We start from the raw sequence: 13,823 nt of genomic DNA, 5'->3' as shown, positions 1-13,823 counted from the left end.
TTCAAACCAGATTATGCTTGATTTGATGACTGCAGAGAACTTGGGGCTGACAGCTCAGATTAGGATCGGTTCTCCCTTGAAAAGGCATTAGTGTGTTCTGTCATGGCAGGATTTCTGTTCAATGTGCAGGTAGATTGAAATCAAAGGGCACCAAAGACACCCAAACCTGAGGGATCATTACGTGACACCCAAAGCATCTGAGCAGTCTTATTCCTTCATCTGTACCAAATTACTCAGATTCACAGACGTCGTGCACAGCAGACCTGCAATACAACGATGAATAACAGGAGTTACGCCTGCGTTTGACAGGTCAAAATGTCACAGGGAGCAGTTCAGTTAAGTTTCATTCCCCTCCAGAAATCACTTCATGCATGATTATCAGGAACCTTTGAGTAATGACAGCACTTAAGTGAGTGTTTCCTTACCATGTTCCACTTTGTCACCAAGTTTTAGGATGAGAATGTTTTTTTTCTACTTTATTTTTTTTTATATCGTTGTTATTATTTCTGTTGTAATTTGTGTTTGTTTTTTGTTTGTTTGTTCAGTTTTTCAGCCTTGTTGCATTTTTTTCTATTTCCGTTGTGTTTTATTCAACTTCTGTTACATTTTGCAGGATTTTGCAGCTTTTTCTATTGACGGGTGTTTTCTTCAGGGACTCCATATTATTATCTTTAAAACTGCATTTGAAACTTAATGCTGAGCTTTTACTTTCTGCAGTTGAAGTTATCTAAAGAAACTGTGTGTGGGTGCAGCTGAAAAAACGTCTTTTGGCAAATAACACAGAAATTCTGAAATCCTCTACTGCTTATATCAAACAGAATAAAAGAAACCAAAGCTAAACTCTAAAAGATTATTTATTTCAGCTTGTTTACAGTTATCCACACCTCACAGCTTTTTATGGGTTGATAGTTTTCCTGATCCAATCTGCATACTCAGGATCACAGAGGTCCATGAAGGCAGCCGGTGCTCTGCATACAAAGTCTGGATCTCCCACAAAAGAAGAGACCCCATAAATCCTGCCATTATGAACCACTCCTCCACCAGAGTCTCCCTGCAAGACAGAAATACAGTTTCCCAGGTTTATAAAATCTTTCTGTATTTTGAATGTTTAATAAATGCAGCTGTGAGCTGAGGGATCATGCAAACTCACTCGACATATATCTTTCCCAGGACTTTGTCCACAGAACCAGTGCTGATAGCTCCTGACTCGGTGGACCTCGGGGAATTATTTCTGTAAAATATCATTGAGCTCTGTACAGCTGACAACCTCAGTCTCTGCACAGTGAAGAGAGGGTGATTCACCAGGTTCTAGAAAAAAGGGACAATTAGTTCAGCTTAAAGCACTTTTTTAAAAAATGATGCAGATTTGTATTTTATGCAGAAATGCAGCAGAAAGAAATAAAATGGTCTGAGCTCACAGGAAAAGCTTGTTTTTGCTTTGAACACATTAGAAATGAAGCAAAATACAATTTCAGTACAAATATCTGCAACATCTCTTTACTAATAAAGTAACAGTTTGGATGGTTTGTTTTCTTTTTTCTTAATACAACAAATTCTTCTTTTTTCATTCTCAGCAGGTGAAATTAAAAAAGTATCTATTGTTAGCTAGTTTATTGTTTATTGTTTATTGTTTATTTATTGTGTCATTCTTTCTCCCTGTCCTATCCCCCAGTCATGTCTGTCCTGTCTTTAAAAAACAAAAATAAAATAAATACATAATTATAATAAAGGTCAATCAAATGGACCAATATGGCAAGGCCATGATGATCCACTTGGTAAAGTAAATCCACTTGGCATCTTTCTTGGCCTTCAGACAACAATTCTGATTGCTAAAGATCCAAACCGGACAACAAAAAAAACAAACAAAAACAAAACAAAACATTTCTATGAAAAAAAACAAAACAAAAACACAGAAAACCGTACATTTGCACTCAATGCTTGAACTTAACACTGCTACTGTATTTGTTTTTGTCCCTGTTAGCCTTTATGAGCAGTGGCTCAGGAGGCACAGACCATCTCCACGTGTTGAGCCAATATTTTATGTATATTTACTTAGGTGATTATCTTTTCATATACAGATATAGTGTTTTAATGGGGTATTTATTTTAATGAATATAATCATACATAAAAATGTGAGCAATATCATTTATATAGATCTGTTTTAGTGCTGTGATTCCCCACAGCATGCCCCAACAGAGATCCCAATACCTCTGAGTGTTTTCAATCTGAATGAAAATAAGTAAGCAGCGGAAGGGGAGGCCACCGGTGTTCATGAAATCAAGCTTCATGAATTCAGCAGAGGCTTGTTTAGGATTTTAGATTTCTCGTTAATTCAGGAAGAGAGAACAAAAGCTCTCCTATTATTCTCTTTGTGGCTGTTATTAAATTCTGGCGACGATGCAGTGATATTGTTACAGCCCTACTCTTTACATCTGATTTTATTTTTTCTCATTAGGAGTTTTCCTGTTGAAACATTTTTGGCTGTTGTCATCGTCTGTGTGCATTGTCTGTGTTTCCAGGCCAGAAACCGTAGCGGACAGGTGGGCTACGTCCCGGAGAAATACCTGCAGCTGCCCTCCTCCAACAGCCTGCTGAGCATGCTGCAGTCGCTGGCCGCGCTGGACGCCCGATCCCATTCCTCCAGCAACTCCACCGAACCTGAAACCGAACTCCCAACCGGCTCCGTCACCTCACACTATTCAAAGCACATTTATATGATGGCTAAAGTGGTGAATGCGGATTATTAAAGGAGGACATTGCATTACACTATCTGTAGATGTCTTTATTATTGTGATCATGACAGGTTCATAAAATAAAACCAGACAGGTTGAGAAAAAAATTATGGGGACCTGCATGAAGATATGCTGACATTACTTGAAACAAGAGGTTCCTACTGAAATTTTACATGTCATGTTAGCTAGTCACAGCTGTATATGGGCTGGGATAAAAAGCACAGCATCCCTTCTGCTTCCTCTTTTTCTAAATCAGAAAGCGTTGTTTGATGTCTTTTGATTTAACATGAGCATTTTTTTCGTAGTGTTAGTTAAACATGCGGTGTTAAGAACACCACGTGACTGATAAATCAGTGTCTCTGTGCGCCAGTGTGGAGTTGTGTCCAACCTGACTGTTGGCGATGACGAGGAAGCGTCCCACCACATCATCAACATTATAGTCTTCAAGATCGGGATCGTCTCTGATAGGTGGGTCACTGCAGAGCTGGTCCCAGCAGAAGCCCTCAGGAGGGTTGTAGCCATTAGGAAGGATCCCTGTTGGTTAACGGGGGCAAGCGGTTAAAAAATAATGTGACACCGTCCTGTTGCTGAGTCCAGAAGTCATTAACATAAAGGGATGAAGAAAGAAACTTTGCATACCAGTAAAGAGGTCAGCCATTGGAGGAGTAAGGCTGTCGGAGGCTCTCCATAGAAGCTCCTGCTCCTTATTCCTCATCCTGCGAGCCCGGTCTTGATAGTCTAGACGACCAAAGAAGAAGCCATCGAATCCCATCTGCAGCAAAAGACAGACAGTTAATGGTTAAAGGAAAGTCAAATGGAAAGCCAGTGAACTAAAGTGTGCCTTCATGTAATAATGCAGCATTCTGGAAATAAGCCCATTCGATTCATTGCAGAGCAGCAAATCTGATAATGACGATACAGCCAAAAATTTGTAATGAGAAAACGGAGAGTCTTTCTCGACGTGAGTGCTACCTTCTAACTCTAATTAGCCTCAACTCTCTTCTTTAACTGATAAATTCTCCCATTTTAAGTCTCACTAGAAATCAGGCCTTCCTTAAGGTGACCAATTATGCTCATCCTTCTATTCTGCCCTATACTGCTGATATTAAACATGGCCAACGTTTGAAAGTGTGACAGTGAATGAGCTGAGCAATTCTGAAGTGTGACTCGTACAAAACTCGAAGAATAAACATAAAGAGCTATGCTACCTGTGCAAACATGGAGGCGTGTTCCCGGGCGTGGCCAAAGGGGTCGATGTGCCAGGCGACGCGGGGACGGCCACAGGCTCCAAAAGTCTCATTAAGGAACCTCAGACCAATGGTCATCTGGTCAATGACGGCGCTGTAGTGTGTGGCAGCCTCGTCGCTCATACACCAACCACCATTCACAAATTCCAGACGGCCTGCGGGAGGAGCAGCTTTTGGTAAGGATGCACTGAAACACTTAACGCAGCTGTATAGTACTGAATGGGTATTTACCTTCATTAACCAGCTGTTTGACTGTCTGCTGCATGCTGGAGCTCTGACTCTTCCACCAGTGGTAGAAAAAGGCCGTCTCCACATAGATGAACCTCCTATCTGGATTCTTCCACAACTGATCCACAACTGAGTCCAGGATGTACTGAACACCAGCGTGCTGGATGTCATTACGATCTACGCGCACAAATGTGCACAGATTTAGGACAAAAGAGACGTTATTTTGTCAATGCTTCAAGAAGTGGTCAGAATTTAGTTGCTGTGTGTCACAGTTTGAAAAATATTTATTTACACTAACGTATCTTAACAGCAAGAAAGTATATGTGCTCATCTGCATTCATGCATATGCCCAAACAAACCACCCTCATTGCAGATGAGTTCTGCTTACATATTAACCCAGACTGGAAATCAATATCAGATGATGGTCACCTGCACAACACCTGGCCTTACAACTTACTATAAACAACATGTGACATTAAAATAAGCAAGCTCGACAATCAATTGCACTAAAAGCATAAAACTCTAAAGCAATGAAGAAGTAAACTGTTGCAGTAAACAGTACATTATGAGGCAGCGTGAAATACACGACAGAGTATAAAATGAAACCAAGGTGTTTTAATATCGTCTTCTGATACATTTCGACAGTGGCTCGGGCCACTTCGGGGGTGGGGTGCCCTCGGCCTTTTGGCCTGGGGCTCGGTCACTCTGGCGCAGCTGGCTGCCGGTGGAGCTCACGGGCAGGTCACTGCAAACCCCCCTGGCTTCTGCTCCACAGCTGCTGAGTGACCCCTCATCTGGGACTCTCCTCAGCTCTTTCTGGGATAGTGGCACAGCTGCCCCTCTGTTGGTCTTCCTTGGTCTCTTGTGCTCTGAGGGCCTCTGGATGTCTGGAGTCTTGATCTCCTCCATACCTGCTTCATGCCCTGGAGGACGGGGCTGTGGTTCCCCACACCCTCTAGCAGATCATTACATGAAGGAACCTTTTAAAAACAAGCGCGCTCATGCTCACAGGTGTACACACGAGTGCTCACACACACAAACTACACCCTTTTTGGCTCCTACCTTAAAGCACACTGTGTGCTGTCGATCTTACGTGCTGCACAATAATGTTTAACATTTAGTATTTACTGTTATATTGCCATAGATCATCGTGATGTTGTTTATTCTATTGCTCTAGTCTTCTTCTGCTTGTTTTCTTTTTTCTTTCTCAACAGGTGATCCAGGAAAAGAAAAAGAGAAAAAAAAGGTGATGCAGCAGATTTTCATTGTCTTTTCTCTCTATCTCTTTTCTCCTTTTTCTTTCCCTCTCCTTCTGTTAACTTTCTTCTGAACTTTTCTTCTTGTTTTTCTTTCCCATCCCCGAGTCCAGTCTGGTCTGATTACAATATCTTAGAATAAAAATAACTAATAAAGATCAAATAAACTATGACAATCAAGTGGGCCAGTATAGCAAAAGGCCCACTTGGGAAAGTAAATCTGTTGGGCATTTTTCTTGGCCTTCAGACAATAATTCTGATTGCTACAGTGCCAGACAGGACACAAAAAAAAAGAAAAAAAAAAGATACATTTCCACATTTCGCACAGCCCCAACAACAGAGAGTAGTTCGAACATGAGTGATGGCTGTCACTCCAGTTCACATTCAAATCAAATCCAGAGATCATGTGAATGAACCACCATTAAAACACATCATAGGGCTTTAAAGCAGGAGGATAACGCTGCTGGTCACAAGACCCACAATCACTTGTAGCAGCAATCAGGAAGATATTTAGTACCAGTCAATAGAGCAGATTAACTTGCATCAGCAGAACTACTAGAGTAAATAGAAACATATGCAAACATTTGACAGAGTAAACACAGAGCAGGAGGTTGGCTAATAGCTTCACAGTGTTCTGTATGTGTCACACTGACCTCCATAGAAGTACTGGTCCACAGTCCTGAGCCAGCCAACGTCATCATGTGTGTGCGGGACCAGGTGGACATTCAACATGCCCGGCTTGGTGGCATGACATGACTGCACACAGACACACACTCTATGAATACAGCTGTACTGCTCTGTCGGAAGAGTCATAATGTCGACAAATATTCACTCCAAAAAGTGATCGTCTGCCAAAAATATTTTCTTTCTTTCTTTCTTTTTAAATTATAAATATGTATTTATTTGATTTGATTTTCGGTTGTTACAGACGGGACAGACATGACTGGGGGATAAGACAGGGAGAATGAAAGAAATGAAAGAATGAAAGAAAGAGAGGGGGAGAAAGAAAAATAGAGGGGAGAAGAGATGGTGAGAAAGGTACGCAAGATCGACAGCGCACAATGTGCTTTGAGGTAGCAGCCAAGAAAGGTGTAGTTTGTGTCTGTGAAAACCCGTGTGTCCGCCTGTGTGCACACCTGTGTGCACACCTGTGTGGATCAGCATGCTTGTATTCAAAAGGTTTCTCCATGTAACGATCTGCTAGGGAGTGTGGGGAGCCCCCAGACATTCAGAGGCCCCAGAATACGAGGACCCAAGGAGGACCACCAGGGGTGCAACCGTGCCACCCTCCTGGGAAGAGCTGAGGAGAGCCCTAAACGAGAGGTCACCCAGCAGCCACAGAGCAGAGGCCAGAGGGAGTTGCAGTGGCGTGCCCGCGGGATCTGCCGGCAGCCAGCTGTGCCAGAGAGAATTGGGCCTCAGGCCCAGAGGCTAGAGGCCTGAGTGCACCCCACCTCCCGGAAGGGGCCCAGCCGGGCCACGGGCGCCAGGCCCTGCCAGTTGGCCACCAGGAGTGAGTCGGCACATACATGAGCGCTCAGCCCCAGACACCAAGAACCACCAACACACCAACGTCTGAGGGCATCAGCCACTGGCAGGGAGTGCAGTGAGGGGAGATAGGCCTCCAAACCTCGGAGAGCCTGAGATGTTCCCAGAGAGGTGGAGTCTAAGACCCAAGCTGACATATAAACACAGACGGTGCATTCCCACCCCCATATACACAAACTCACCCGACGTGGAGACAGACACAAAGAGTCTAACTCTATATCTCAGGTCCAGGTACCCCCGCCCTCAGAGGGGCAAACCGGACCCGGACCCAGGAGATGTAACCCTTCTCTCTGGGGTGGAGGAAAGCAAACCGCCTCCTTATCTGCAGCAGCAGGGAGGCCCCGCATCCCAGACCCCAATCTGACGGCCAGCACCTCCTCCCAGTCCCCCTGCCCAGACGGTTAACAGAACGGGGGTGAGTGAAGACCCCAAACCTCCCTCCACCCGCTCATATGTAGTGTTGCTGCGTCCTGTTCTTAAGTGCATTTAATTATTATTGTCTGTAATTTTAAAAAGCAAAGTTTTCAAGAAATCAACATCCAGGTTTGCAGTTAAAGCCACAAACTCAATCTTCTACCAGTTAATTGTATAACAAACAACCTCACCAGATCTAATAGTACAGGAACAGATCGCTCAGGATTTGACAGGACCAAAACAACATCATCTGCATATATATTCCACAATCACATAGGGATGGGGGTGGGGGGTGGGGCTCGTGTTTAGAATTAGAATTAGAATTCAACTTTATTGTCATTGCACATGCACAGGTACAGGGCAACGAAATGCAGTTTGCATCCATCCAGAAGTGCTTTAGTGATATAGATATATTACAATATATAATAGCAATAATATAGATATGTGGCTACAATGTAGCTTGCCATCACCAGTGTGTGAATGTGTGTGTGAATGGGTAAAAAAAAAAAGAGGCAGCACGGTGGCACGGTGGTTAGCACTGTTGCCGCACAGCAAGAAGGTCCTGAGTTCAATTCCAACATCAGGCTGGGGTCTTTCTGTGTGGAGTTTGCATGTTCTCCCCGTGTTTGCGTGGGTTCTCTCCGGGTACTCCGGCTTCCTCCCACTGTCCAAAGACATGCAGCTTGTGGGGATAGGTTAATTGGATAATTCAAATTGCCACTAGGTGTGAATGGTTGTCTGTCCCTGTGTGTTGGCCCTGCGACAGACTGGCGACCTGTCCAGGTTGTACCCCGCCTTTCGCCCTATGACAGCTGGGATAGGCTCCAGCGCCTCCCGCGACCCTGAAAAGAATAAGCGAATGGATGGATGGATGGATAGATATGTAAGTATATTACAGAAATGGGTCTATTATGGTATGTTATAATGTACACGGTATGAAGTATGTTGTGAATATTCTATAACTATAAGTATGTACAGGCTGTAGTGAGTACAAGCTATGAACAGGATATAAATATGAAAAACTATACAGAATATGAAATAATGATACTGATGTTTGTTGCATTTGAAATTATCTGACAGTTAAAATGTTTTATTATTTGTATTGCTCAAAATGACAGCGTGTAATCTGTTATCAGACTCAACTGGCTTCTCTCAAAAAGTAAAATACCCCCCCCCCCCCCACCACCACCACTTTAATCACACTCTAGATCTTGTTTTAACATACGACATAGAAACAGAACATTTAACAGATAACTCGTAAGCTGGAGATGAAATGGTGTGCAAAAATGTAGTAGATCATCATTTAGCCTGCTTTATTAAAAAAGCCCTCCATAAAGCTAGAACATCTTACTATTCATTACTGATTGAAGAAAATAAGAACAGCTTCTTCCCATGTGCTGTCAGAACTCTTAATGCAAACTAAAAGTATGAACTGACTTCCCCAGTTCATCCACTGTGATGCTGCTATTGATTAGCTATGTGCAATATCTCAGTCTTTCCATGTTTTGTGCAATATTTTAGGCTCATGTGCCATATCTCTAGTGTGTGCAATATTTATGGTCCTGTGCAATATTTTGGTCTCAGTGGTATCTCAGTGGTATTACCACCCTAAACGACCATAGCCCCTCCATCCAGCCAGCGATCGTGGCTCAAGAGTTGGGAGGTCGCCTTGTAATCGGAAGGTTGCCGGTTCGAGACCTGGCTTAGACAGGCTCGGTCGTCGTCTCCTTGGGCAAGACACTTCACCTGTTGCCTACTGGTGGTGGTCAGAAGGCCCGGTGGCGCCAGTGTCCGGCAGCCTCGCCTCTGTCAGTGCGTCCCAGGGTGGCTGTGGCTACAATGTAGCTTGCCATCACCAGTGTGTGAATGGGTGGATGACTGGATGTATAGTGTTTTGGGGTCCTTAGGGACTAGAAAAGCGCTATACAAATACAGACCATTTACCATTTCACCCCTATTTATTTTATTATATAACTGCCCTTGTATACACCCACAATGTTTCTGTTTCAATGTTTCTTACGCATACACCATGTATATAGTTGGTTATTTTTTTCCCTCGTTGTACATTGTTTTCTCTTCTTTACTTTCATTGCATCTCCAGCCCAGTACAGCTTAAGGGAAGTTGGGACAATGTAAAAGACTTTCTTTAGGCAATTGCATTTGAATTACCTAAATTCATGACAGGCATTCAAGCAGTAATGCCTGGACTGAGAAACAAACACACCAAGCTTCTGTGTTGTTTGAGCCAGAGACTGCACTTGTGGATGAACAATACAAACATTTTATGTTTATTATGTCAGTAATGTAACTTGCAATAAAAAGTTATGGGAAGCTTAGACTTAGTTTCAGAATAATTACATCTGATACTTTGTTTTATTGAAAAGGTTATTAAAGTTTTAAATTGTATGACAAATAAAATAATAAATTACTAAAAAACACCAGCTACAATATTCGTAATATGTGTGTTGTTCAGCAGAACAGTGTCCAGTATGTTAGTTGATATACTTTATTTACATTTGAAAACAAAAGTTGGCATTACAAGGAGCGTTTTTAATTCTTAATTTTTAAATAAACATGCAGTGTTTATATTAAGTGTTGAATTAGAAAAAGATTCAAGGATATTATGTCAGACAATGGCAGTAAGAAACATAGTGTTAAAATAGCTGTATATAGCATTATCTCTTTGACCTGAAGATTAATCTTGAGAAGAGGTCAAAGGTCAGTTATCGTTATGGGGTCTTGCTATATGCTATGACACAAACATAGCAGAGTTGTAAGTATCATAGTTTCTAGGCTCTAAGGCTTTTTGTCAGTTTAATAGTGAGCTTTACAAGATTGATGTTCGTGCTCAAGGTTGGCACAGGCCTAAGTTCGCTTATGACCACTAGAGCTGAAAACAAGACCTCAAGCAATCCTAAGGCTAATTAGCGCGGCTAGCATTTTAATATCTGTTAAATGTTGTCATTGCTAACATATACCTGTTTTACAGCATGGTGAGTAGCGAGAACGCTAAGTTATTGTTAGCTTCGATAAGAAAAATGTGAAGATGTAATATTACCATGAGCTATATGCTAATGTTATTCACTCAAGCAAACATCTCAGTTACGGATTTGCTGCTTTCTAATATCTATGTTTATTTCTGGATATACCTATACCTACGTGCTTATATTACATCCCACATAAAGGGTGAAAAGGCAGTAACTATAAATGACCATAAATTAACTGTAAATTACATTGCAGTGAGCTCCATTCTTATAGTTTTATTACGTGCACACGCAGTTGGCAACCGTAACCAAGGCGAGTGTTTAAATGCACTTCCACAACGTTCCATTCGTTCTTTTGTGCTGGCTCGTGAACTTGTCTTGACCTGCTCCAAACTCAGCTTGTGGAAAGATAACTTTTGGAGAATATTTCTACAGAAAGCGGAATTTACTAGAAAGCGACAGTACAAACGACTTCTGAATCGTTTGTACTTGTGTTTCGTCATAACAGCAAAGCTGGCTGGCTCATCATGGATCCGGACTCATTGAAAGTCACCTGGCTGGTACGTTTCAAAGATTCTTCAATTATTTTAAGAGTCACTAGACAACTATAATAATTTAACAAGTTCCAGTGTGAATATCAAATTTTTAATGTGATCAAAATATGTGTATTCCAAGATTTTTCCCGGTAAATAGTTTGTATGCTTTAAATTTTGCGGGACAGCTGTAGAATTTATTACCGACTGGCCTATGAATGTGAAAAAAGGTGTTACTTTGATTGAAGGCTTCAAATTTGACACTGCCCCCCAATAAAATGGTTAAACTAGCTTAACGGACAAAGATTCGTAAAATACTCCCCAAAAAAAGAATAAAAATAAAATCAGTTTCTATGGTAACAGCATTTCGTCACAATGATAGAACATGCAGGTGAACACACCAGATCCCCTGTAGCTCCTGACATCATTTTCTTCTCTGGATCAAAAGCTTCATTAGGTAAACTATAACGTTTTTTCCCAGCTACATAACGCAGTGATAAAAAAAAATAATCAAAACAAAATAATATAAAAATAATATTGAAAACATTAAGCATAGTCAAAATAATCATGAAGTCAAACCTTTATGTGTGTGTTTTATTTTGTGTTTTATTTTAAAAAATATGTGCTTGGAGTTCCACTGCCTTTGTTTGTATTGGGAACATTTAGGACATGAAATTGGTACATTAAACCTCTGATGCTGTTTCAAAATGTGTTACATTGTTAATGAAAGAATTGTAATAAATAAATAAATAAATAAGAGAATGAGCTACCTAGTTAGTTATACATTTCCTGTAGTATATTTATGTAACAAGCTATTTATGTCCAGTTATTTACAAATGAGTACCTATTATCCATTACCTACTCCAACGTAGTGTTTGCATAAAGGTTTAAAAAGGACAAATAAAAAGAAATGAATGTATACAAAATAAAATAGTGTTACCATAAAAGTGTAGTGTGCACAGAGTGAGCTGCCTTGGTGGAGGTTTGGTGCTCTTCTATTAAAAATGGATGCTTCACTTAATGATGTGAACTTAGTTGACATCTTTTGATCTCACATGAAAAAGTCGAAGTGTCACTCAGTCTGACATAAATGTAGCCTAAAATGCTCTTCTGTCATCATCTGCTCAAACTAACAGATGTAGGTCTGTTGCTTTAGCACTGGCTGTTTATTACATTCCTAATGTTATTTTAAACTTGTTTCCTTACAGACTGTCTTGACTATGTGGTTGAGCGTCCTGCAGAAGAAGGCCTTCCTCAAGTCATCAGGATCCTGGATGACAGTCTCCTGAACGCCATCTCTTCTGATGAAGCACAGGACACTGATGCCCAGCGTGTCGGTGACGGTGAGTATATCCCTCCCTCAGTCTTCCCCTTTTCTCATAGAGAACTGGATGCTGATGCGTGTCAGCGAAGTGCAAGATGAAAAAACCCTCCCTGAAAATGAGGAATCAATGCTGGAAAGTCATTTTATTGCTTTGAGGTCTGTTTATTGCAAATATCTTTGACTTGTTTTTATGTCTTGTAATGTTTATGTGTGTATTTATGTCTTATAATGTTTATATGTGTATTTATGTCTTGTATTGCTGGTAAGTAACTTTCTTGCACTGAGGTCTGTTTATTGCAAGTATCTTTGACCTGTTTTTATGTCTTGTAATGTTTATGTGTGTATTTATATCTTGTATTGCTGTTAAATGTGTATTTATGTCTTGTATTGCTGGTAAGTAACTTTTTTGCACTGAGGTCTGTTTATTCCAAATATCTTTGACTTGTTTTTATGTCTTGTAATGTTTATGTGTGTATTTATGTCTTGTATTGCTGTTAAATGTGTATGTATGTCTTGTATTGCTGGTAAGTAACTTTCTTATACTGAGGTCTGTTTGTCGCAAATATCTTTGACTTGTTTTTATGTCTTGTAATGTTTATGTGTGTATTTATGTCTTCAATTGCTGGTAATTAACTTTCTTATACTGAGGTCTGTTTGTCGCAAATATCTTTGACTTGTTTTTATGTCTTGTAATGTTTATGTGTGTATTTATGTCTTCAACTGCTGGTAAGTAACTTTCTTGCACTGAGGTCTGTTTGTCACAAATATCTTTGACATGTTTTTATGTCTTATAATGTTTATGTGTGTATTTATGTCTTCAACTGCTGGTAAGTAACTTTCTTGCACTGAGGTCTGTTTGTCACAAATATCTTTGACTTGTTTTTATGTCTTGTAATGTTTATGTGTGTATTTATGTCTTGTATTGCTGTTAAATGTGTATTTATGTCTTGTATTGCTGGTAAGTAACTTTCTTGCACTGAGGTCTGTTTGTTGCAAATATCTTTGACTTGTTTTTATGTCTTGTAATGTTTATGTGTGTATTTATGTCTTCAACTGCTGGTAAGTAACTTTCTTGCACTGAGGTCTGTTTGTCACAAATATCTTTGACATGTTTTTATGTCTTATAATGTTTATGTCTGTATTTATGTCTTGTATTGCTGTTAAATGTGTATTTATGTCTTGTATTGCTGTTAAATGTGTATTTATGTCTTGTATTGCTGTTAAATGTGTATTTATGTCTTGTATTGCTGGTAAGTAACTTTCTTGCACTGAGGTCTGTTTGTCACAAATATCTTTGACTTGTTTTTATGTCTTATAATGTTTATGTGTGTATTTATGTCTTCAATTGCTGGTAAGTAACTTTCTTGCACTGAGGTCTGTTTATTGCAAATATCTTTGACTTGTTTTTATGTCTTATAATGTTTATGTGTGTATTTATGTCTTGTATTACTGGTAATTAACTTTTTTGCACTGAGGTCTGTTTGTTGCAAATATCTTTGACTTGTTTTTATGTCTTATAATGTTTATGTGTGTATTTATGTCTTGTATTGCTGGTAA

General features: G+C 40.3%; 1 protein-coding gene and 2 long non-coding RNA genes across 4 annotated transcripts; 1 reads left to right on the top strand and 2 right to left on the bottom strand.

Annotated features, from left to right (window-relative positions):
- Positions 1-836: 836 nt before the first annotated feature.
- LOC309709111 lies at positions 837-1,469 on the bottom strand. Its single transcript, XR_014277427.1, has 2 exons — positions 1,151-1,469; positions 837-1,051 (listed from the first exon to the last, which is right to left on the bottom strand). It is a non-coding gene; the product is annotated as an uncharacterized lncRNA (long non-coding RNA).
- A 1,076-nt stretch (positions 1,470-2,545) lies between these two features.
- Positions 2,546-6,209, bottom strand: LOC309708657 (lysosomal alpha-mannosidase-like; the record flags this gene model as incomplete). Its single annotated transcript, XM_082536889.1, has 6 exons — positions 6,117-6,209; positions 4,211-4,384; positions 3,941-4,134; positions 3,372-3,504; positions 3,121-3,266; positions 2,546-2,695 (listed from the first exon to the last, which is right to left on the bottom strand). The coding sequence occupies exons 1-6, from the start codon at positions 6,193-6,195 to the stop codon at positions 2,546-2,548; spliced, it is 876 nt and encodes a 291-aa protein (XP_082393015.1). The 5' UTR covers positions 6,196-6,209.
- A 3,940-nt stretch (positions 6,210-10,149) lies between these two features.
- Positions 10,150-12,746, top strand: LOC309709429. Of its 2 annotated transcripts, none has more exons than XR_014277510.1 (3): positions 10,150-10,198; positions 10,918-10,969; positions 12,151-12,746. It is a non-coding gene; the product is annotated as an uncharacterized lncRNA (long non-coding RNA). The 2 variants fall into 2 exon arrangements; XR_014277511.1 differs by lacking the exon at positions 10,150-10,198 and adding an exon at positions 10,279-10,418.
- The last annotated feature ends 1,077 nt before the right edge of the window (positions 12,747-13,823 follow it).

Source organism: Aulonocara stuartgranti (assembly GCF_965226115.1).
Source record: "Aulonocara stuartgranti genome assembly, chromosome: 6".
In the NCBI taxonomy this organism is placed as follows: Eukaryota; Metazoa; Chordata; class Actinopteri; order Cichliformes; family Cichlidae; genus Aulonocara; species Aulonocara stuartgranti.
This window is presented reverse-complemented; position numbering and strand designations above follow the sequence as displayed.